Genomic DNA, 23,230 nt, shown 5'->3' on the forward strand with positions numbered 1-23,230 from the left:
CAAAGCCTTTGACTGTGTGGATCACAATAAACTGTGGAAAATACTGAAAGAGATGGGAATATCAGACCACCTGACCTGCCTCTTGAGAAATCTGTATGAAGGTCAGGAAGCAACAGTTAGAACTGGACATGGAACAACAGACTGGCTCCAAATAGGAAAAGGAGTACGTCAAGGCTGTATATTATCACCCTGCTTATTTAACTTATATGCAGAGTACATCATGAGAAACACTGGGCTGGAAGAAACACAAGCTGGAATCAAGATTGCCAGGAGAAATCTCAATAACCTCAGATATGCAGATGACACCACCTTTATGGCAGAAAGTGAAGAGGAACTACAAAGCCTCTTGATGAAAGTGAAAGTGGAGAGTGAAAAAGTTGGCTTAAAGCTCAACATTCAGAAAACGAAGATCATGGCATCTGGTCCCATCACTCCATGGGAAATAGATGGGGAAACAGTGGAAACAGTGTCAGACTTTATTTTTGGGGGCTCCAAAATCACTGCAGATGGTGACTGCAGCCATGAAATTAAAAGACGCTTACTCCTTGGAAGGAAAGTTATGACCAACCTAGATAGCATATTCAAAAACAGAGACATTACTTTGTCAACAAAGGTTCATCTAGTCAAGGCTATGGTTTTTCCTGTGATCATGTATGGATGTGAGAGTTGGACTGTGAAGAAGGCTCAGCGCCAAAGAATTGATGCTTTTGAAGTGTGGTGTTGGAGAAGACTCTTGAGAGTCCCTTGGACTGCAAGGAGATACAACCAGTCCATCCTAAAGGAGATCAGCCCTGGGATTTCTTTGGAAGGAATGCTGCTAAAGCTGAAACTCCAGTACTTTGGCCACCTCCTGTGAAGAGTTGACTCATTGTAAAAGACTCTGATGCTGGGAGGGATTGGGGGCGGGAGGAGAAGGGGATGACAGAGGATGAGATGGCTGGATGTCATCACTGACTCGATGGACGTGAGTCTGATTGAACTCCGGGAGTTGGTGATGGGCAGAGAGGTCTGGCGTGCTGCAATTCATGGGGTCACAAAGAGTCAGACACGACTGAGTGACTGAACTGAACTGAACTGAACCATCTATACTGAATATATTTGCTTGTAAAACAGTGGACACCAGGTAATTATTGAATGATTTGGCTATCTGTGATGTAACTTCATTCCCATACTTTTTGTCTATAGAATATCACACTAATACATGTACATGGACTGAAACATGCAAAACTTTCCTAGGATAAAATGAGGAATAATACTAGAAGAATATCATCAAGCAGTTGGAAGTTTTATTTCAAAAGATCCCCAAAGCACAAGATCTAGAGCAAAAATAAGGATTCAACTACATCAAAATGAAGGATTTCTGTCCAACCACAATGTTAAAAAATAGATTAAAAACAAGAGAAAATATTTGTAACATCTAAAACTGATTATACTAATATTGAAAAGGCACTGGTACACACACACAAACACACACAAATCAATTCCTTAAATAGATAAGATAATTACATGAAATTCAGTGGATAATAGGAGTAAGAGAGATACAGGAATTTCAAAGAAGACCTAACTGGAAATAAAGAGATGTTCAATTTCATGTGTCATCAGAGCAATACAAATTAAATGATAAAATACTTTGTGTTCATAAAGTTGTTGTTTAGTCACTAAGTCATGTCTGACTCTTTTGTGACCTCATGAACTTTAGCCTGTCTGGTTCCTCTGTCCATGGGATTTCCCAGGCAATATTACAGGATTGGGTTGCCATTTCCTTCTCCAGGGGATCGTCCTGACCCAGGGATCAGACCCAGGGATCAAACCCAGGTCTCCTGCATTGGCAGGCAGATTCTTTACCATCGAGCCACCAGGGGAGTCCATAAAATAGAAAAGTAGTTAGCGTTGGCAACAATATGAAATACTACTGGGTACATAAGAATTTCTGTACAATAACTGGGGTGTGAACTGGTACAGCTATTCTGCAAGGAAATCTGGAAAATTATACTGAAATGACATACATATATGTGCATCCTAGGACTTAGAGGTGTGTATTCTGGATATAGAACCCAAAAAGTTCTTACTAGAATTGGGATGGAAACTGCACTGTGAGAATTTATTCTAGCAGGCCATCCAGGATGTGTTGCCTGAGATGTTTTAAACTAGGGTTCCTGCATGTCTGTGGCACTGACATGGTCAGGGCACAAAACATGTGGCTTAACAGTGTTGCTTTGTAACCACGAGGACATGTGGAGTAATTTGTACCAAGTTGGCAGTACTGTTACTGATCATAGTGAGACAGAATGATTTGAACATGGTTTCAGTGAAGCACTCCCCTGGAGAGCTCTGTGGGTGAGTTTGGTTAGATGATTTCCCTATTCATCTCTAATCAGATGGATTTACATTTTCATGGTTTACACTTGTCGTTTTAAAGATCTCATGAGCACTATATTCTGTTTGTTCATATGCATTACAAAATATGTCCACATCAAGAACTTTCAGAGAATTTGTGTCACTGCACTCTCACACTGAATGCTGATATTTAGATTTCCCCTTCTTATATATGATGTAATTTTTTTTTTTTTTGGCCTAGGTGTCCCCACAGAAACCGTTAATCCATAAAGATTAACAAGATATCAATCTGTGCTGAATACACTGTGATCAACCTTTTTTCAAGAGTATGAAGCAAATTTTCTTTTATAACCTTTAATACACTTTCAAATCTTTCCTTCAGGGACTCAATTACATGTATTCCAATTTCCTTTTTCTTCCATATTTATTATTTCCCCCACTTCATTTTGTTAAATTTTTCTCATGCTTATTCTATATATCCCTGTTCTCAACACTGCCCATTCTTCTTCACTCAGATTCAAAAGTGACTTTGTTCTTCTGTTTTTCCATTTTTTCTGACTTATTCCTGAACACTTTTCATGTCTTTCTAGGCTTTATCACCTCTTGTTTTAGTCCTTATTAATTGAAAATAAGGTCTTTGCTGATGTAATCTAGCTAGGTGAGATTATATGGAATTAAGGTAAGTCTAATACAAAATGGCTAACATCCTTGTAAGATGAGCAGAAAAAACCCAGAGTGAGACATATAGACAGAACATGTCATGACAGAGGCAGAAACTGGAGTGATGTATGCACAAGTAAAGGAACACCAAGGATTGCCAGCAACAGCAGAAGTTAAGAGAAAGCCTTGGGACAAATCATCCTCTATAGTCTTCAGACAGATTCTTCATGTCTAGCCTCAATCACTGTGAGATTATTAATTACTATGGTTTTAACTTATCCATTTTGGTAATTCTAGTGACAGTCCTAGGAAATTAATACAGAGGGCAGCATGATAACTTTGTTTAGAGAACTACCAGCTTGGTGTCACATGTAATCAATTTTATGGAAATTTCTCAAAAATAAAAAATTAATATATAAATTATGTTATAAAAATGATTAAAAAGAAATCTATATTATTTATGTATATTAGACTGAAGATAGTAACCAACATGTCTATAGAGATAGACACTTGTCTTTCGTTCATTATCTCTAAATGGCTTTATATTTTATTTACTTCACTCTGCCTAAAATATTTAAATGCAAATTTAGCTGCATAATTCCTTTATTATAAAGAATATTAAATGTTTTCTTAAGCAGACAACACGTTATTATAGAATCCTGTTCTAACTAAATGGGGAGTTTTGAGAAATCTTACAGGGTTTCACATAGAATCCAAGAACAAGAAATCAAACTGGGTCTTCCATATGAAGAGGCTAGTGGAGCAGAGAAACCGTAACCACAAATATACAGCATATATTTCCTCTTTGTCCCCTCTCTTTTTACCTGAGGTTAAATGGTCTGTCATTTCTGCTTACCCTCCTTACTTTTACAGATTAGAGTTCTCTGCTGATTCAGCCATTCTCATGTTATTTTTTAATGGTCACCCCAAAATCGCCATCTCAGCTCCTGAGTCTACTTGACCTTCCAGGTCCTGTTTCCAGAAGTTGGAACTCGCTATCTAGACTCTAAATCAAAAATTTTAGTAGAGAGAAACTGGTAGGTCTGACTTGACTTAGACACGGATCTCTGATCCTACAAACTATGGCCAAAGTATTGAATTTATGTGAAACACAGGGCTAAAAATTCCAGGGTTATGGGAAAGGCAGGGTCTTTAAGAAAGAGTTATAAAAACAAGAATGAGATAGTATTTCTAATACAAATTCCTAAAGCTTTATAGATTTCATATTATTTACTGCTTTTTAAGGCTCATTAAGATATGCTACTTTATTTCTAAAATTTAGTTTTAAATTTAAGTATGAAAATCTAGTAAACGCTCCATAACTGTTGGAACTGATGACTGTAGTTGCCCAACATAGGAAGAAAAATAAGAGATTTGAAATTAGAAAACCTGGAGACCAAGACCACTGGCACTCATTAGTCACAAGATCATGGCAAGGTTTGCAACCATTCTCAACCTAACATTTGTTTTATTTAAAATGCAAGTAAAAATAAGAATATATACTTTAAGTGGTTAAAGTGAAGACAAAAGAAAAGTTCATGTATAACGAAGGGTCTCAAGAGTGAACGCACTATTAATCCTGAATGTAACATTAAATTGGGCTTCCCAGGTGGCTCAATGGTAAAGAACCCACCTATCAAGCAGGAGACATGGGTTCAGTCCCTGGGTCAGGAAGATGTCCTGGAGAAGGGACTGGCAACCTACAAGTGCTAACACAGAATTATCATATTCTTGTCTGGAATATCCCATGGACAGAGAAGCCTGGTGGGCTATAGTCCATGGGGTTGCAAAAGAGTCAGACATGACTTAGTGACTACACAACAACAATAATGTTATATTACTTTGTTGTCAGCCCTATAACAGCTTATGCATAGCTCTACACTGGAATATTATAAGTGCCTTCATGTCAGTGGTCCATTGACCAAAGTCCATTTGTATCATAATTTTATTTCTACTACTGTTATAAAATGAACTAGTTCAGTTTATTTTAGTTGCAGGTAACAAAAACTGACTCTGGCTTAAATAAGAATGGAAATAAACTAGATTAAACTATAGAATCCAAGTCCAAACCAAGTATCAGAGTGAGCAGGATCCAAGGTAGCACAAGGACCTTGACATACCCAAGGAATGTCCACTAGAGAGTATGTGACATAAACACAATCATATCTCTTCTGAAGGTCCCTCAGTTCAAATAGTTCCAAACTACTTCAAGAGAAAATGGGGATACTCAGGTTGGCTAAAATGTCTAACTCTGAGTATGTCAGCATCTTATAGTGAAAATATAGTTCCTGAGGACCCACTTTATTATCGGTGGCAGATTCAAGATGACAAACTCAATATGACACACGACATCATCTCAAGAGAGATCTGCTATAGTTGAGAAGCAAGGATTTTTGTCATTCAATTATATAAATGGCATTTTCCTATGAGTATTCATCTTTATTCTATCTTGATGTGATATCTTAGAAAATTTGTTTGCACTAATGTGTTTATCCATATCCTTCTCCCTTAATTCTACATCTCTCTCATCTTTATGTCTCAGTATACCTACAGCTATCCCAACTCAAGTTCAAGCAACAAACTAGGCACTAAGAAATGTTTATAAAACCCAAATCCAAATTCCTGGGATAGGTGAGAGACTCTGACTTGACCCTCCCTAGGCCAGGTGTCTGCTCAGCCATGGTTGGGAGGCAAGTTAAAATGTCAGATACCTACTTCAAAAAAAAAAAAAAAAAAAACATGGCTGCTGAAATGGTTTAAAAAGGGGTGGGCATATTGAGAAATGCAGGAGGTTAATTTTTCTTAAAGAAAAACAATGAGTTGGACAGGCACATAGAAGTTGCAGTTGACAAGCCCTAACCCCTCCAGTGAATTCCAGTGTAGTTTTTACAGACAGCTCTTGTATATTCTGAGAGCACTTTAAATTCAGTCTGTCCAAAAACTGAACTCATTACACCTTCAGTTAGACCTATGGTCTTTCATATTTCCATTGGAGATTGACATCATTTTTATTTTAGCTCTTCACAACTTAAAATACTACTACAATATTCTGATTGGTCTCTACCATCCAAATTACCATTTTCAATCAGTAAACAGGTAAGTCATTTTTACATCTATAGTGCCTTTCAATTTCCTTTGCTCCTTTATTTACTGAATTCCATCACTCTGTTTCAGATTCTTCAAATCAAGGTCTCCCACATTGCATGCAGATTCTTTACCATCTGAACTACCAGGGAAACCTCTTATACCTAAGCAGTATAATATAATATATGAAAAAAACAAACACAAAACACTTCTTTGTCCCTAGAATCTGTTCTTTAAATTCATCCTACAAACTAATGCCAGAAAAAGTTATTCCCCAAAGATCATTATCTAACTTCAATGCTTGGAAACTGCTCAGTTCAAAATTCCAAAGTCAATATTTAAAATAATACCTGGAATGTGTTCTTACCTAAGTTCTTTGAGCCTCTGTGTAGGAAAAATGTGAGCATTTAGAGCATTCTCTGTGCTGATGATTTGTTAATGCATATAGGACTTCTTCTACATAAACTGAACCTCTTCTTTTTATTTCCACCATAGTTTTGCTCATCTCATTGTTTCACCAAGATATTTCACTGTCTAGACTGGCCAGAATTTTATGCATCAACTTAGGGGGTTAAAAAAAAAAAAAAAAACTCTTTTAAGATTTCTTTCCTTGTATCCTAATCACCACGAAATATGGAAAGAGTCTCTTCTTAATATAAGCAATCACTGCAAATTTTTTGTACCTCTCCTCCATTAAATATTGCATTCTCACATAGGTATGTTTTTAGTGGTTTTCATCATGCTTTCCTGTCCTGTGCATCAAGGAAGAGAAAGAAAAGAAAGAAAAGGAATGAAAGAGATGAAGGAAGAAAGGAGTGAGAGAAGGAAGAAAGGAGGAAGGGAGCAGGATAAACTCCTTAAAGAAACTCCTTGAAGATCATGTCTTAGTCATTTATATCTCCTCCTTCAAGACCATCCAGATACACAGAGAGTATATGTAAAAGCAAGGGTTCTTGTAGTATCAAAATGGAATAGTGTCCTGGAAGCCCACAGGAACCTGCTTTGATCCTCTCTCATAAGGAATCCATACAAAAATGTGCAATAGCAAAACCAAGTCCTCTCATTGCTTGGACTCCATATGGAATCCTTTGCTCATGTTGGGTTGACATATGTACCAATACGTTTGACTTCCTTCCTCTAAAACCTGACTCTAAAGATCATTCTGCTAATAGATTCACTTAGAGCACGAAAATGTGAAGACTAAAGCTGCATCAATGCCAACAATCCCTTTCCCCACAAGCAATCATAGAGCCAGGGCTTCACTCAAAAGCAAAATGATAACATATTAACACCTAAGGATCAAGTCAATAAGCATGATCCAATTTGGCCCCTTCAGTCTAATGAGTTATATTAGCAACTTCAAGCAGAGTAACACTGGGATACTCAACAAAGAGATGGAGGTCGGCTAAGGTTCAAAAGTGCTTCCTACCCCCACACCAGAGGATAGATTTCCCTTCCACTTCTGGCAGTAGCTTAATAAATATGAATAGCTAAAAATTAGTTTGGAATTTAGATTTATAATTTTTTTCCTAATGATTATCATCCCATATATCACCTATTGTGTATGAATATCATAAGAAATTTTTCAAGAATCAATTTTCTTCCCATAGTTTTTATCTTCAAGATCCTGCATGACTTAGTCCTGGTTTCCTTAGAAACTGAACTTGCTATCAGAAATGTCAGCACAGAGAGCTCAGCTCAGTGTTCTGTGATGACCTAGAGGGATAGGATGGGGAGTAAGGGTGGGAGGCAGGCTCAAGAGGGAGAGGATTTATGTATACATATAGCTGATTCACTCTGTTGTATGGCAGAAACTAACACAACATTGTAAAGCAATCATACACTCAACTATATATATCTATATCTATCTATCTATCTATCTATCTATCTCTCTCTATATATATATAATGCAATGACACACAAGGAAAATCAAAGGTTTTAAGAAAACTGAAATTTTAAAAAATGGTAGTAGTGGGAAACGCAAGGGACTCATGAAATTCACTTCTTTTTCAGATAACTAAAAAATAATGCAAAAAAATTAAGCCAGTGGTTCACTAAGCTCTCTTTAAATGCCCTAATTCCCCAAGAGACAAATGACAGCTTTCAACTTGTTCTATTTCTACTTTTAAGTGTTGTATAAATTATATGAAAATAGAAGATTGCACTTTTTTTTCTAGTTATGGATGAGAAAATAGCACTTGCTTAAATAAATCCCCAGAGGCTTTCTTGGACCATTTCTCTATGAGAGAGGACAATTATTATACTTTTGGCAGCTATTGTCTCATGATGAGGGAATACATGTACAGTAATAATGAAACCATGTAAAGAGTGGAATAGAGATATTGCTTCAATATAGTCAATACTTACTTTCAGACATTAAGGGCCTGAAAAACAACTGCATAAAAAACATCTTTCAGAACCTGCCTTGTATAAGCACTATATTCTGTTTGATTACATGAAGTCTCATGCTAATCTATACTAGAATGGTGGTTAAAAAGATTTAGAAATATCCTCTTCAGATATATACAAGGTAAATCCTATTTTTGAATATTATTACATTATTTTATAGTTTAACTAAAGTAGCAGTTTGTTACATTCTTCACGGTGAAAAAGTCTGCCAAAGCAATATCACCCTCAGCAAATGCTTTATTTCTCACACTCGAGTGGCCAAAAACTTGGCTGTAAGGAAACTTATAAAGTCACTTTGTTATATTTTAATCCTAGTTACACTGGTCTGCCAAGAGAATTAATGTATTCGTGAGGAAATAAAGCCTCCCTGAAAGCCTTGAAATTAAGTTTTTGTCCAAATGTTTACAAGCTAAATTCATAAGAGATAGTTAAATGCATTAAAGACAGCTGGTCAGAAAGAAAATGTAGGCTGCCTGCATATAAGACTGACTAAGTTGTTTTGATCCAAATCTTTATTTTTGGCAAACAACCACCTACACATTAAGAATAAAATAACAATCATCCAGTGAGGAAGCAAATAGCTTCTTACATCTATCTCAGGAGGAAGTGGGCATGTGGAAGAAACATGAAAAGAAATTGTACTGTGGAACAGAGTAAACAACCACAGAGCAAAGGTCTTCACATAATTTGGAGACAGCCTTCTCCATTGCAATGAATCTAAAAGATCATAATTCCCTGCCCTGTATTCATACAGAGCATTTATTCTAGGAACACAGACTTTTATAAGAGCATTTTGTAGTAGCAATTTTATAGATGACATTAGAAGAGGGAGTTAGGAGAGTTACAGCTCCAGAAAGTGTACAGACTTCTGAAACGACAAGGAAAAGAAACAAGTGTAACAATCCACCACCACAACAAAAATAACACTTTCTCAGGCTTTCTGAGGAGAAGGCAATGGCACCCCACTCCAGTACTCTTGCCTGGAAAATCCCATGGACAGAGGAGGCTGGTAGGCTGTGGTCCATGAGGTCACTAAGAGTTGGACACGACTGAGCGACTTCACTTTCACTTTTTACTTTCATGTATTGGAGGAGGAAATGGCAACCCACTCCAGTGTTCTTGCCTGGAGAATCCCAGGGACAGAGAAGCCTGGTAGGAGGCCATCTATAGGGTCGCACAGAGTTGGACATGACTGAAGCAACTTAGCAGCAGCAGCAGCAGCAGCCTTTCTGAAGTGAATTTGGAGCCCAAAAAAATAAAGTCTGAAACTGTTTCCACTGTTTCTCCATCTATTTCCCATGAAGTGATGGGACCAGATGCCATGATCTTAATTTTCTGAATGTTGAGCTTCAGGCCAATTTTTTACTCTCCTCTTTCATTTTCATCAAGAGGCTTTTTATTTCCTCTTCACTTTCTGCTATAAGGGTGGTGTCATCTGCGTATCTGAGGTTATTGATATTTCTCTCAGCAATCTTGATTCCAGCCTGTGTTTCTTCCAGCCCAGCGTTTATCATGATGTACTTTTTTGGGCTCCAAAATCACACAGATGGTGATTGCAGCCAGGAAATTAAAAGACGCTTATTCCTTGGAAGGAAAGTTATGACCAACCTAGATAGCATATTAAAAAGCAGAGATATTACTTTGCTAACAAAGATCGTCTAGTCAAGGCTATGGTTTTTCCAGTGCTCATGTATGGATGTGAGAGTTGGACTGTGAAGAAAGCTGAGCGCTGAAGAATTGATGCTTGTGAACTGTGGTGCTGGAGAAGACTCTTGCAAGTCCCTTGGACTGCAAGGAGATCCAACCAGTCCATCCTAAAGGAGTCCAGTGTTGGGTGTTCATTGGAAGGACTGATGCTGAAACTGAAACCAATTCTTTGGCCACCTCATGAAAAGAGCTGACTCATTGGAAAAGACCTTGATGCTGGGAGGGATTGGGGCAGGAGGAGAAGGGGACGACAGAGGATGAGATGACTGGATGGCATCACTGACTCGATGGATGTGATTCTGAGTGAACTCCGGGAGTTGGTGATGGACAGGGAGGCCTGGTGTGCTGCGATTCATGGGGTTGCAAAGAGTCAGACACGACTGAGCGACTGAACTGAACTGAAGTGAAATTAAAAGACGCTTATTCATTGGAAGAAAAGTTATGACCAACCTAGATAGCATATTGAAAAGCAGAAACATCACTTTGCCAACAAAGGTCCGTCTAGTCAAGGCTATAGTTTTTCCAGTGGTCATGTATGGATGTGAGAGTTGGACTGTGAAGAAAGCTGAACACCGAAGAATTGATGCTGTTGAACTGTGGTGTTGTAAAAGACTCTTGAGAGTCCCTTGGACTGCAAGGAGATCCAACCAGTCCATTCTGAAGGAGATCGGCCCTGGGATTTCTTTGAAAGGAATGATGCTAAAGCTGAAACTCCAGTACTTTGGCCACCTCATGCGAAGAGTTGACTCATTGGAAAAGACCGTGATGCTGGGAGGGATTGGGGGCAGGAGGAGAAGGGGACAACAGAGAATGAGATGGCTGGATGGCATCACTGACTTGATGGACGTGAGTCTGAGTGAACTCCGGGAGTTGGTGATGGACAGGGAGGCCTGGTGTGCTGTGATTCATGGGGTCGCAAAGAGTTGGACATGACTGAGCAACTGAACTGAACTGAACTGAGCTAGCCTTTCTGAGTTCCAAGACATTATAAGGAAGCATAAAAAAAAAATTAAGAGTATTAATATGATAATCTCATTAACACTCACTTTCACTACAAAAAAGGAATTGTGGGATACTTCAGAATTCTTATTTAGTCAATATATTTATTAACCTCCGAGGAGTTACTGCACATCCGAGGTCAGGGGAAGAAGCCAGGAGGACCCCATGCCCGAAGGGCAGCAGTCAAGAGGAGTTACCCCACATCCGAGTTCAGGGACAGAGGCCAAGAGTACCAGGCTGCGACGGTGCAGGAATGGCCAAGAGGAGCTACCCCACGTCCGAAGTCAGGGGCAGCAGCAGGGAGGAACAACCCTATGTCCAAGTAGCGGTGGCTGCGCTGGTACAGGAGGGCCTAGAGGATCTATTCCACATTCAAGGTCAGGAGAGGCGGCGGTGAGGAAATACCCCTCGTCCAAGGTAAGGAGCAGTGGCTGCGCTTTGCTGGACCAGCCGTGAAGAGATACCCTATGCCCAAGGTAAGAGAAACCCAAGTAAGACTGTAGGTGTTGCAAAAGGGCATCAGAGGGCAGACACACTGAAACCATAATCACAGAAAACTAGTCAATCTAATCACACTAGGACCACAGCCTTGTCTAACTCAATGAAACTAAGCCATACCCTGTGGGGCCACCCAAGATGGGCGGGTCATGGTGGAGAGGTCTGACAGAATGTGGTCCACTGGAGAGGGGAATGGCAAACCACTTCAGTATTCTTGCCGTAAGAACCCCATGAACAGTATGAAAAGGCAAAATGATAGGATACTGAAAGAGGAACTCTCCAGGTCAGTAGGTGCCCAATATGCTACTGGAGCTCAGTGGAGAAATAATGCCAGAAAGAATGAAGGGATGGAGCCAAAGCAAAAAAAAAAAAAAAATACCCAGTTGTGGATGTGACTGGTGATAGAAGCAAGGTCCGATGCTGTAAAGAGCAATATTGCATAGGAACCTGGAATGTCAGGTCCATGAATCAAAGCAAATTGAAAGTGGTCAGACAAGAAATGGCAAGAGTGAACGTCGATATTCTAGGAATCAGCGAACTAAAATGGACTGGAATGGGTGAATTTAATTCAGATGACCACTATATTTACTACTGTGGGCAGGAATCCCTTAGAAGAAATGGAGTAGCCATCATGGTCAACAAAAGAGTCTGAAATGCAGTACTTGGATGCAATCTCAAAAACGACAGAATGATCTCTGTTCGTTTCCAAGGCAAATCATTCACTATCACAGTAATACAAGTCTATGCCCCAACCAGTAACGCTGAAGAAGCTGAAGTTGAATGGTTCTATGAAGACCTACAAGACCTTTTATAACTAACACCCAAAAAAGATGGCCTTTTCATTATAGGGGACTGGAATGCAAAAGTAGGAAGTCAAGAAACACCTGGAGTAACAGGCAAATTTGGCCTTGGAATATGGAATGAAGCAGGGCAAAGACTAATAGAGTTTTGCCAAGAAAATGCACTGGTCATAGCAAACACCCTCTTCCAACAACATAAGAGAAGACTCTACACATGGACATCACCAGATGGTCAACACCGAAATCAGATTGATTATATTCTTTGCAGCCAGAAACCGAGGCAGCAGACGCGGTTGGTGGTACGGCAGTTATTGCCAAACATCTTTTGAACCAGAGTGACGAGGCGTGCGGGCAGGAGCAGCAGGCACCTGGGCCCCAGCCGTGCTGCCTCGTTACGATAACCAGCGTGGTTAAGACAGTGTACACCCTGCAGCCCTCCTTTGTGCTGAGCAGCAGTCTGCCCGCAGATGCACAAACTCGAGCCACTTTTAAGAGCCAGTTACCTGTTAAGTCCAAAGAGGTTGATGTTTCCAGACCACATTCAGGAGCTTCAGAGAATGATGTTACAAAAATCATCAAACCGAGACATGAGAATGGGCAGGTGAAGGCTACAGACACCTCCAGGAGGAACCTCAGGAAGAGCTACAAACCATTGAGTAAACAGAAATCAGACGAAGAGCTCAAGGATAAGAACCAGCTCTTAGAGGCTGTCAACAAGCAGTTGCACCAGAAATTGATTGAAACTCAGGGAGAGCTGAAGGACCTGACTCAAAAAGTAGAGCTGCTGGAGACGTTTCAGGACAACAGTTTGGCAATTTTAGAAAGCAAAGGCCTCAACCCAGGCAGTGAGACCCTGGCGTCACAGCAAGACTCCACCGCAGATCACATGGACTCCATGCTGCTGTTACAAACTTTACAAGATGAACTGAAGCTTTTTAACGAAACAGCCAAAAAGCAGATGGAGGAGTTACAGGCCTTAAAGGTAAAGTTGAAGATGAAAGAAGAAGAGAGAGCCCAGTTCCTTGAACAACAGACCTTATGTAGCAGTCAAGTAAATGATTTCACAACAGCCCTTGAGGAAATGGAGCAGCTATTAGAAATATGATAAAAGCAGGTGGCCACATGGCTCTCTCTTGGAGATAGACTCTCAGAGGAAGCTACCTAGGACATCTGCTTCTTGGCCATGATCTTCTAGGACTCACCATCCCCAGAATGAAACAGTTTCTGCAGTAGGATTAAAGATAGTTGATGTTGGAATGGCAATTCCTCCCTTAAGCAAGCATTCATTCCCAGCCTTCTGATTGTCCAGCTCTCCTGAACCTCACAGTTCATAATTAGGGCCTACAGGAGAGGAGGCCTGAAAGCTTGGATCAGCCTCCTAGGATCAAAAAGCAGCACATCATTAGCATCAGGAGACTCTAAACCAGCCACAACCAGAGAAGCCAAAAGATGTGTAGGTAGAAACAGTGAAGCATACATGCTCCATGGGAGACATCACTGAAGAGTCACATGGTCCCTTCCTAACTTGGAACACATTCTGTCCCATCCTGACTGGGCTCTGTAACCTCACTGTAAATTTATGAACTGAAAGTTACCTGAAGTGGCTTAATAATGGGGTGAAGGTATAGATAGCAATAACAGGTATGAAACAATACACCTTGGAGCTTTTAATCTAAAAAAAAAAAAAAAAATATTCTTTGCAGCCAAAGATGGAGAAGCTCTATACAGTCAACAAAACAAGACCAGGAGCTGACTGTGGCTCTGATCATGAGCTGCTTATTGCCAAATTCAGACTGAAATTGAAGAAAGTAGGGTTTACCACTAGACCATTCGGGTATGCCCTAAATCAAATCCCTTATGATTATACAGTGGATATGAGAAATAGATTTAAGGGCCTAGATCTGATAGATAGAGTGCCTGATGAACTATGGATGGAGGTTCATGACATTGTACAGGAGACAGGGATCAAAGCCATCTCCATGGAAAAGAAATGCAAAAAAGCAAAATGGCTGTCTAAGGAGGCCTTACAAATAGCTGTGAAAAGAAGAGAAGCAAAAAGCAAAGGAGAAAAGGAAAGATATAAGTATCTGAATGCAGAGTTCCAAAGAATAGCAAGAAAAGATAAGAAAGCCTTCCTCAACGATCAATGCAAAGAAATAGAGGAAAACAACAGAATGGGAAAGACTAGAGATCTCTTCAAGAAAATGGAGATACCAAGAGAATATTTCATGCAAAGATGGGCTCAATAAAGGACAGAAATGGAATGGACCTAACAGAAACAGAAGATATTAAGAAGAGGTAGTAGGAATACACAGAAAAACTGTACAAAAAAGATCTTCATGACCAAGATAACATGATGGTGTGATCACTCATCTAGAGCCAGACATCCTGGAATGTGAAGTCAAATGGGCCTTAGAAAGCATCACTACGAACAAAGCTAGTGGAGGTGATGGAATTCCAGTTGAGCTCTTTCAAATCCTGAAAGATGATGCTGTGAAAGTGCTGCACTCAATATGCCAGCAAATTTGGAAAACTCAGCAGTGGCCACAGGACTGGAAAAGGTCAGTTTTCATTCCAATCCCAAAGAAAGGCAATGCCAAACAATGCTCAAACTACTGCACAATTGCACTTATCTCACATGCTAGTAAAGTAATGCTCAAAATTTTCCAAGCCAGGCTTCAGCAGTACGTGAACCGTGAACTTCCTGATGTTCAAGCTGGTTTTAGAAAAGGTAGAGGAACCAGAGATCAAATTGCCAACATCCGCAGGATCATCGAAAAAGCAAGAGAGTTCCAGTAAAACATCTATTTCTGCTTTATTGACTATGCCAAAGCCTTTGACTGTGTGGATCACAATAAACTGTGGAAAATTCTGAAAGAGATGGGAATACCAGACCACCTGATCTGCCTCTTGAGAAATTTGTATGCAGGTCAGGAAGCAACAGTTAGAACTGGACATGGAACAACAGACTGGTTCCAAATAGGAAAAGGAGTTCGTCAAGGCTGTATATTGTCACCCTGCTCATTTAATTTATATGCAGAGTACATCATGAGAAATGCTGGACTGGAAGAAACACAAGCTGGAATCAAGATTGCTGGGAGAAATATCAATAACCTCAGATATGCAGATGACACCACCCTTATGGCAGAAAGTGAAGAGGAACTCAAAAGCCTCTTAATGAAAGTGAAAGTGGAGAGTGAAAAAGTTGGCTTAAAGCTCAACATTCAGAAAACGAAGATCATGGCATCTGGTCCCATCACTTCATGGGAAATAGATATGGAAACAGTGGAAACAGTGTCAGACTTTATTTTTGGGGGCTCCAAAATCACTGCAGATGGTGATTGCAGCCATGAAATTAAAAGATGATTACCTCTTGGAAGAAAAGTTATGACCAACCTGGATAGCATATTGAAAAGCAGAGACATCACTTTGCCAACAAAGGTCCGTCTAGTCAAGGCTATGGTTTTTCCAGTGGTCATGTATGGATGTGAGAGTTGGACTGTGAAGAACGCTGAGCACTGAAGAATTGATGGTTTTGAACTGTGGTGTTGTAGAAGGCTCTTGAGAGTCCCTTGGACTGCAAAGACATCCAACCAGTCCATTCTGAAAGATATCAGCCCTGGGATTTCTTTGAAAGAAATGATGCTAAGGCTGAAACTCCAGCACTTTGGCCACCTCATGCGAAGAGTTGACTCATTGGAAAAGACTCTGATGCTGGGAGGGATTGGGGGCAGGAGAGAAGGGGACAACAGAGGATGAGATGGCTGGATGGCATCACTGACTCGATGGACATGAGTCTGGGTGAACTCCGGGAGTTGGTGATGGACAGGAAGGCCTGGTGTGCTTCTATTCATTGGGTCGCAAAGAGTCGGACACGATTGAGCAACTGAACTGAACTGAAGTCTCAGGTACAGCAGATATAGCAATGAATAAGAGATTATTAAAAAACTGTCATCAGTCCTCTTAAAATCTAGGAAAGAAGATCAAATTACACAAATACCAGTAAACTGAAGTGACTTAGCATAGCATAGCATAGTAAGCAATCAACTATTTAGTTTACAACTGCAACAGCCACTGTGAAGGAGGACAGGAGGCTATCAAAATATATTAAAGTGGCTTCTGAGTGTTGGACTCCCCACTAATTCATCATGGATCATCTCTATTCTGGGTACTTCTTCCTTATTACCATACTCTCTCAAACCAAAAGTAGTTACTTACTGAGGACTTTTCATCTCATTTGATCCATATGACACTCTCAACAAGTTAGATGCTATCATTGCTATAGCAACACAAGGACAACAGGACTCAGAAAGGTTAAGCCTAATTGAGTCACCATAGAACATGAGCTGCTGCTGTCCATCTACTGCCCTGGAACCTAGTCTGAGAAAAATGATTGTGACATAAGCTGCTCCTTTGTTGTTTATTACCATGCTGACAGTATTTGAAATGTTTAGGTCTTAGGTCTAAAGCAGAGTTTTTTGTACACAAACACTGCGTTAGAGATCAGGGAAAATAAGCTATTTTTAAGCTTTTCTAAGGACCAGGAATAGGATCAAGCTTCAGATATTGCAGGATGTTCCAAAGAGACTAATATCCATTGAGAAGCAAATGGGAAGAAACATTTCTAACCCCCACTCCACCATCACCACCAGAATGCCAGTTTTGTTACCAGAGTTAGTATCAGATTATATGCAGTTAACAAGAAAGATAGAAAATTACTCTGAGAGGTTTTGTTTGGCTTCTCCATAGTTTCCTAAGAATATAGACAGATTAAGTCAGTTTTTCAGTAAATTGGACATAATGCAGTGAACTGCTTTCATGATGTGGACTCACACATTATAAACTAATGTTTTAGTTGGCATTGTGATAACCTCAAGTAAAAGAAACTGTTTCAGATTTGGGGAGTCATTCACTAAGTAGGAGAATCCTATTTGCTCAAGTGATGGCAATGCTGGTGTCTAAACTGGGATATCCAGCTGACCACAACTTTTTACCTGTTCAGGTATGTCATGCATTACAAGCTGAGGAAAACTGATTCTTTAACCTGGCTGCACAGGAGAGGATTTAGCAAGTACAGATGACTTGTTCTCCCTTTCAGATGTTGTGATTTATTTGACACAAATGGGGCCCAGACATTCGTTTTGTTTTTTGAAATCACTTCTCAAGGTGATTCTAATGACAGCCTGAGTTGAAAATCAATGAGCTCTATTGGCAAAATAAAAACAAGATTACCTCACCAAACTCGACTCTCACCTGGGGAGAGAAGAGGAGAACATTCTAGTTCTTCAAGGGGGTTGTGGCAGAGTTGATGGTGGTGCCAGTGACAGATCTACTGCATAACTGCTTGTGTGTTTGGAGCGAGACAACTTAGAATCACGTAGCTACACGGCTATAGGGAAATTAGATGCCTAGTCCATCCTCAGTGAATAAGAGAGTAGAAATGCATTTCTATGAAAAGAAAAACAATAACTGGAATACTTGAAGTTAGTAAGTCTGGTAGTGAGTTTCAGCAAAAAAATCACAAAGGCCAATCTGTTAAATATGAATATAAGATTTAAGAAGGCCAGTGGAGCAAGAGATTAGTGTGAGGGAAGGATGTGAAAAGCTATCTAATTAAATTGGTACTTTTACATTCTGTTCTGCTCTTTTAGTGCTCCTCAAATTAACTATCATTTACTAAGTCACAGAGATCATTATTCGAATGGCTTCATTTTTTTTTTCAAGTGTGGAAATGGGTATATTTCTTAACAACTCCAGAAATGGGTCTTTCTCTCAATGCTTGATTGTGAATGCCTGTGCTAGTAAATTATCACTGAAGAGGTTAAACAAAATAAAAGAATTAAATTCTTCCCAGTTTACCTCAAATCATTTAGCTCATTTTTTCATTTATTTTGTGCTGAGATTTTCTGCTGTGCAGTGTTTATTTACCTCTGGCCAGGATATTTAACCCAACACAATGCAGATTTTTCACAACTACAATTAGACTGACACAGTGCAGGTTTTCCATTTCTTTGGACTAATCTATGCTCCAGAATACAACACTGATTTCATCATTCATCCCACACAAATATTTATCTTCTTATAAAAAAGCTCTAGAATACCAATGAAATGGTATACTTCATTAAAAAAAAAATTGCTGTATGACTCAAAAATTCAAATAGGAGCTCTTAGCAACCTAGAGGGTTGAGATCAGGGAGGTAGCTGGGAGGGAAGTTCAAGAGGGAGGGGACATGTGTAAATCTATGGCTGATTCATGCTGATGTTTGGCAGAAACCAACAAATTTCTGTAAAGCAATTATCCTTCAATTAAAAAATTAAATAAAATTAAAAAAATTAAATACCCATTATAGATAGATATCACCAATCCAAGTTGATAAAATGATGTGTTATTTGATTTATAAAAATAATTGTCAGTTCTCTAATTTACCAAGAATGTCCTAAACATGTAATCTACTTAAATCAAGTGCAGCCACAGAGTCTAAATAGAAAAAAAGATTGTTTATTATTTATTTGTGTACTCAAATAATACACACTCAAATTTGTGTTAAAAATTATACAAATTGCACATGTCAATATTCAGAAAGCCTTCAAAATCCAAAGACAAAACTAAGATAAATAGTAATATACAGGAAAAACAATTAAGACTACTTTAAGATTACATTGCTAGAAAATGAAGGAACTGGACTTAAGCCAATAAGTTAACTAGATAAAGATACATGAAAAATCCCAAAATATGTGGAGATAAGCAACACACATCCAAAAACATGTGAGTCAAAAAGGAAATGTCAAGAGAAATTTAAGAATATTTTGAACTATTGAAATGAAAATGAACATACAACTTATCAAAAATTTTGCAGTGTAGTGAAAGCAGTGCTTTATAGCTGTAAAGGAAATTTATAGAACTGAGAAATAAAGATCTAAAAATCAATCAGCTAGGCTTTCACTTTTAAAAAGACAGGGGGAAAAAAAGAGCAAATAAAACAGCAAATAAATTCAAAGTATCAGAGGACAAGAAATAATAAGAATTAGAGAAGAAATCAACAAAACTGAAAACAGGCAATCAATAGAGAAAATCGATAAAACAAAAACAAACAAAAACAGTTCTTTGAAAAGATCAATAAAATTGAGAAGTATCTATCCAGACTAACATAAGAAAGAAAAAGAGAAAGGACACAGATGACTAATAAACTAAATGAAAAAGGGAGGTCTGTACAGACACCATGGACATCAAGAGGGTATCATAGAAATACTATGAATAACTCTCTGCCCACAAATTTGATAGATAAAATTGACCAATTCCTTGAAAGACACAATCTGTCAAAACTCACACAATAACAAAGACAATATAAAAAGTTGTGCACCTATGAAAGAAATTGAATCAATAATTAACTTTTCCAAAACAGAAATGAAAGGCCCAGAAGGTTCACTGATTAACTATATCAAATATTTCAAGAAGAAATTACACCAATGCTCTAGTAATCTCTACCAGAAGATAGAAGTAGAGGGAATACTTCCTAACTTCTTCTCTGAGATCAGGATTACCCGATTAAGAGGACCAGACAAATTTTACATTTACTACACACCAATATTTCTCATGAATATAGATACTAAGTTCCTCAACCCAATATTAGCTGTTTGAATCTAACAATGTATAAAAATAATTAATTAATACCATGACCATGTTTATCCTGAGTATGCACAGCTTGTTTAACAACAATAGGCTAAAGAAGAAAAGACATGTGATCAAATCAATAGATGCAGAAAAAACAACCAAATTTTACTTATTTATGTCAAAAATTCTCTGTAAGCAAGGGATAAATGGAAACTTCCTCAACTTGATAAAGAAAGTCTACAAAAAAACCTATAGCTAACGTCATACATATGGTGAGAAACACATAGCCTTCCCACTTAGATTAATAGAAGACAATGTATCACCTCTCATCACAACTTTTCATCATTATTTGGGAAGTTCTAACTAGTACAATAAAAAATGGAAATAAAAGGTATACAAGTTGGGAAGGAAGAAATAAAACTGTTCACAGGTGACATAATTGTTAATATACAAAATCTGAATAAAATACCAAAAAAGCCCTCTTATAACTCAGTTCAGTTCAGTCGCTCAGTCGTGTCCTAGTCTCTGCGACCACATGAATTGCAGCACGACAGGCCTCCCTGTCCATCACCAACTACTGGGGTACACTCAGACTCACGTCCATCGAGTCAGTGATGCCATCAAGCCATCGCATCCTCTGTCATCCCCTTCTCCTCCTGCCCCTAATTCCTCCCAGCATCAGAGTCTTTTCCAATGAGTCAACTCTTCGCATGAGATGGCCAAACTACTGGAGTTTCAGCTTTAACATCATTTCTTCCAAAGAAATCCCGGGGCTGATCTTCTTCAGAGTGGACTGGTTGGATCTCCTTGCAGTCCAAAGGACTCTCAAGAGTCTTCTCCAACACCACAGTTCAAAAGCATCAATTCTTTGGTGCTCAGCTTTCTTCACAGTGCAACTCTCACATCCATACATGACCACAGGAAAAACCGTAGCCTTGATTAGACGGACCTTTGTTGACAAAGTAATGTCTCTGCTTTTGAATATGCTATCTAGGTTGGTCATAACTTTCTTCCAAGGAGTAAGCATCTTTTAATTTCATGGCTGCAGTCACCATCTGCAGGGATTTTGGAGCCCCCCAAAAATAAATTCTGACACTGTTTCCACTGTTTCCATATCTATTTCCCATGACGTGATGGGACCAGATGCCATGATCTTCGTTTTCTGAATGTTGAGCTTTAAGCCAACTTTTTCACTTTCCTCTTTCATTTTCATCAAGAGGCTTTTGAGTTCCTCTTCACTTTCTGCCATAAGGGTGGTGTCATCTGCATATCTGAGGTAATTGATATTTCTCCCAGCAATCTTGATTCCAGCTTGTGTTTCTTCCAGTCCAGCGTTTCTCATGATGTACTCTGCATATAAGTTAAATAAGCAGGGTGACAATATACAGCCTTGATGTACTCCTTTTCCTATTTGGAGCCAGTCTGTTGTTCCATGTCCAGTTCTAACTGTTGCTTCCTGACCTGCATACAAATTTCTCAAGAGGCAGGCCAGGTGGTCTGGTATTCCCATTTCTTTCAGAATTTCCCACAGTTTATTGTGATCCACACAGTCAAAGGCCTTGGCATAGTCAATAAAGCAGAAATAGATGTTTTTCTGGAACTCTCTTGCTTTTTCCATGATCCAGCGGATGTTGGCAATTTGATCTCTGGTTCCTCTGCCTTTTCTAAAACCAGCTTGAACATCAGGAAGTTCATGGTTCACGTATTGCTGAAGCCTGGCTTGGAGAATTTTGAGCATTACTTTACTAGCATGTGAGAAGAGTGCAATTGTGTGGTAGTTTGAGCATTCTTTGGCATTGCCTTTCTTTGGGATTGGAATGAAAACTGACCTTTTCCAGTCCTGTGGCCACTGCTGAGTATTCCAAATATGCTGGCATATTGAGTGCAGCACTTTCACAGCATCATCTTTCAGGATTTGAAAGAGCTCAACTGGAATTCCATCACCTCCACTAGCTTTGTTCATAGTGATGCTTTCTAAGGCCCATTTGACTTCACATTCCAGGATGTCTGGCTCTAGGTGAGTGATCACACCATCATGATTATCTGGGTCGTGAAGATCTTTTTTGTACAGTTCTTCTGTGTATTCTTGCCATCTCTTAATATCTTCTGCTTCTGTTAGGTCCATACCATTTCTGTCCTTTATCGAGCCCATCTTTGCATGAAATGTCCCCTTGGTATCTCTCATTTTCTTGAAGAGATCTCTAGTTTTTCCCATTCTGTTGTTTTCCTCTATTTCTTTGCATTGATCGTTGAGGAAGGCTTTTATCTTTTCTTGCTATTCTTTGGAACTCTGCATTCAGATGCTTGTATCTTTCCTTTTCTCCTTTGCTTTTTGCTTCTCTTCTTTTCACAGCTATTTGTAAGGCCTCCTCAGACAGCCATTTTGCTTTTTTGCATTTCTTTTCCATGGGGATGGTCTTGATCCCTGTCTCCTATACAATGTCATGAACCTCCATCCATAGTTCATCAGGCACTCTATCTATCAAATCTAGTCCCTTAAATCTATTTCTCACTTCTACTGTATAATCATAAGGGATTTGACCATTTCAGGTCATACCTGAATGGTCTAGTGGTTTTCCCTACTTTCTTCAATTTAAGCCTGAATTTGGCAATAAATTGTTCATGATCTGAGCCACAGTCAGCTCCTGGTCTTGTTTTTTTGACTGTATAGAGCTTCTCCATCTTTGACTGCAAAGAATATAATCAATCTGATTCCGGTGTTGACCATCTGATGATGTCCATGTGTAGAGTTTTCTCTTGTGTTGTTGGAAGAGGGTGTTTGCTATGACAAGTGCATTTTCTTGGCAAAACTCTATTAGTCTTTGCCCTGCTTCATTCCATATTCCAAGGCCAAATTTGCCTGTTACTCCAGGTGTTTCATGACTTCCTACTTTTGCATTCCAGTCCCCTATAATGAAAAGGACATCTTTTTTGGGTGTTAGTTCTAAAAAGAATACATTTGAATCAGTTCTAATGAGGTGGATGAAACTGGAGCCTATTATACAGAGTGAAGTAAGCCAGAAGGAAAAACACCAATACAGTATACTAACGCATATATATGGAATTTAGAAAGATGCTAACAATAACCCTGTGTACGAGACAGCAAAAGTGACGCTGATGTATG

The 23,230-nt window shown here is 39.1% G+C and overlaps 1 protein-coding gene across 1 annotated transcript; it reads left to right on the top strand.

The window, feature by feature from the left end:
* Positions 1–11,449: 11,449 nt before the first annotated feature.
* Positions 11,450–14,148, top strand: LOC133252793 (small kinetochore-associated protein-like). The gene is made up of 2 exons (XM_061425728.1): positions 11,450–11,536; positions 12,763–14,148. Exons 1-2 carry the CDS (start codon positions 11,450–11,452, stop codon positions 13,597–13,599), a joined length of 924 nt encoding a protein of 307 aa, XP_061281712.1. The 3' UTR covers positions 13,600–14,148.
* Positions 14,149–23,230: the final 9,082 nt, after the last annotated feature.

This window comes from Bos javanicus, chromosome 1 (genome assembly GCF_032452875.1).
Source record: "Bos javanicus breed banteng chromosome 1, ARS-OSU_banteng_1.0, whole genome shotgun sequence".
NCBI lineage: Eukaryota > Metazoa > Chordata > Mammalia > Artiodactyla > Bovidae > Bos > Bos javanicus.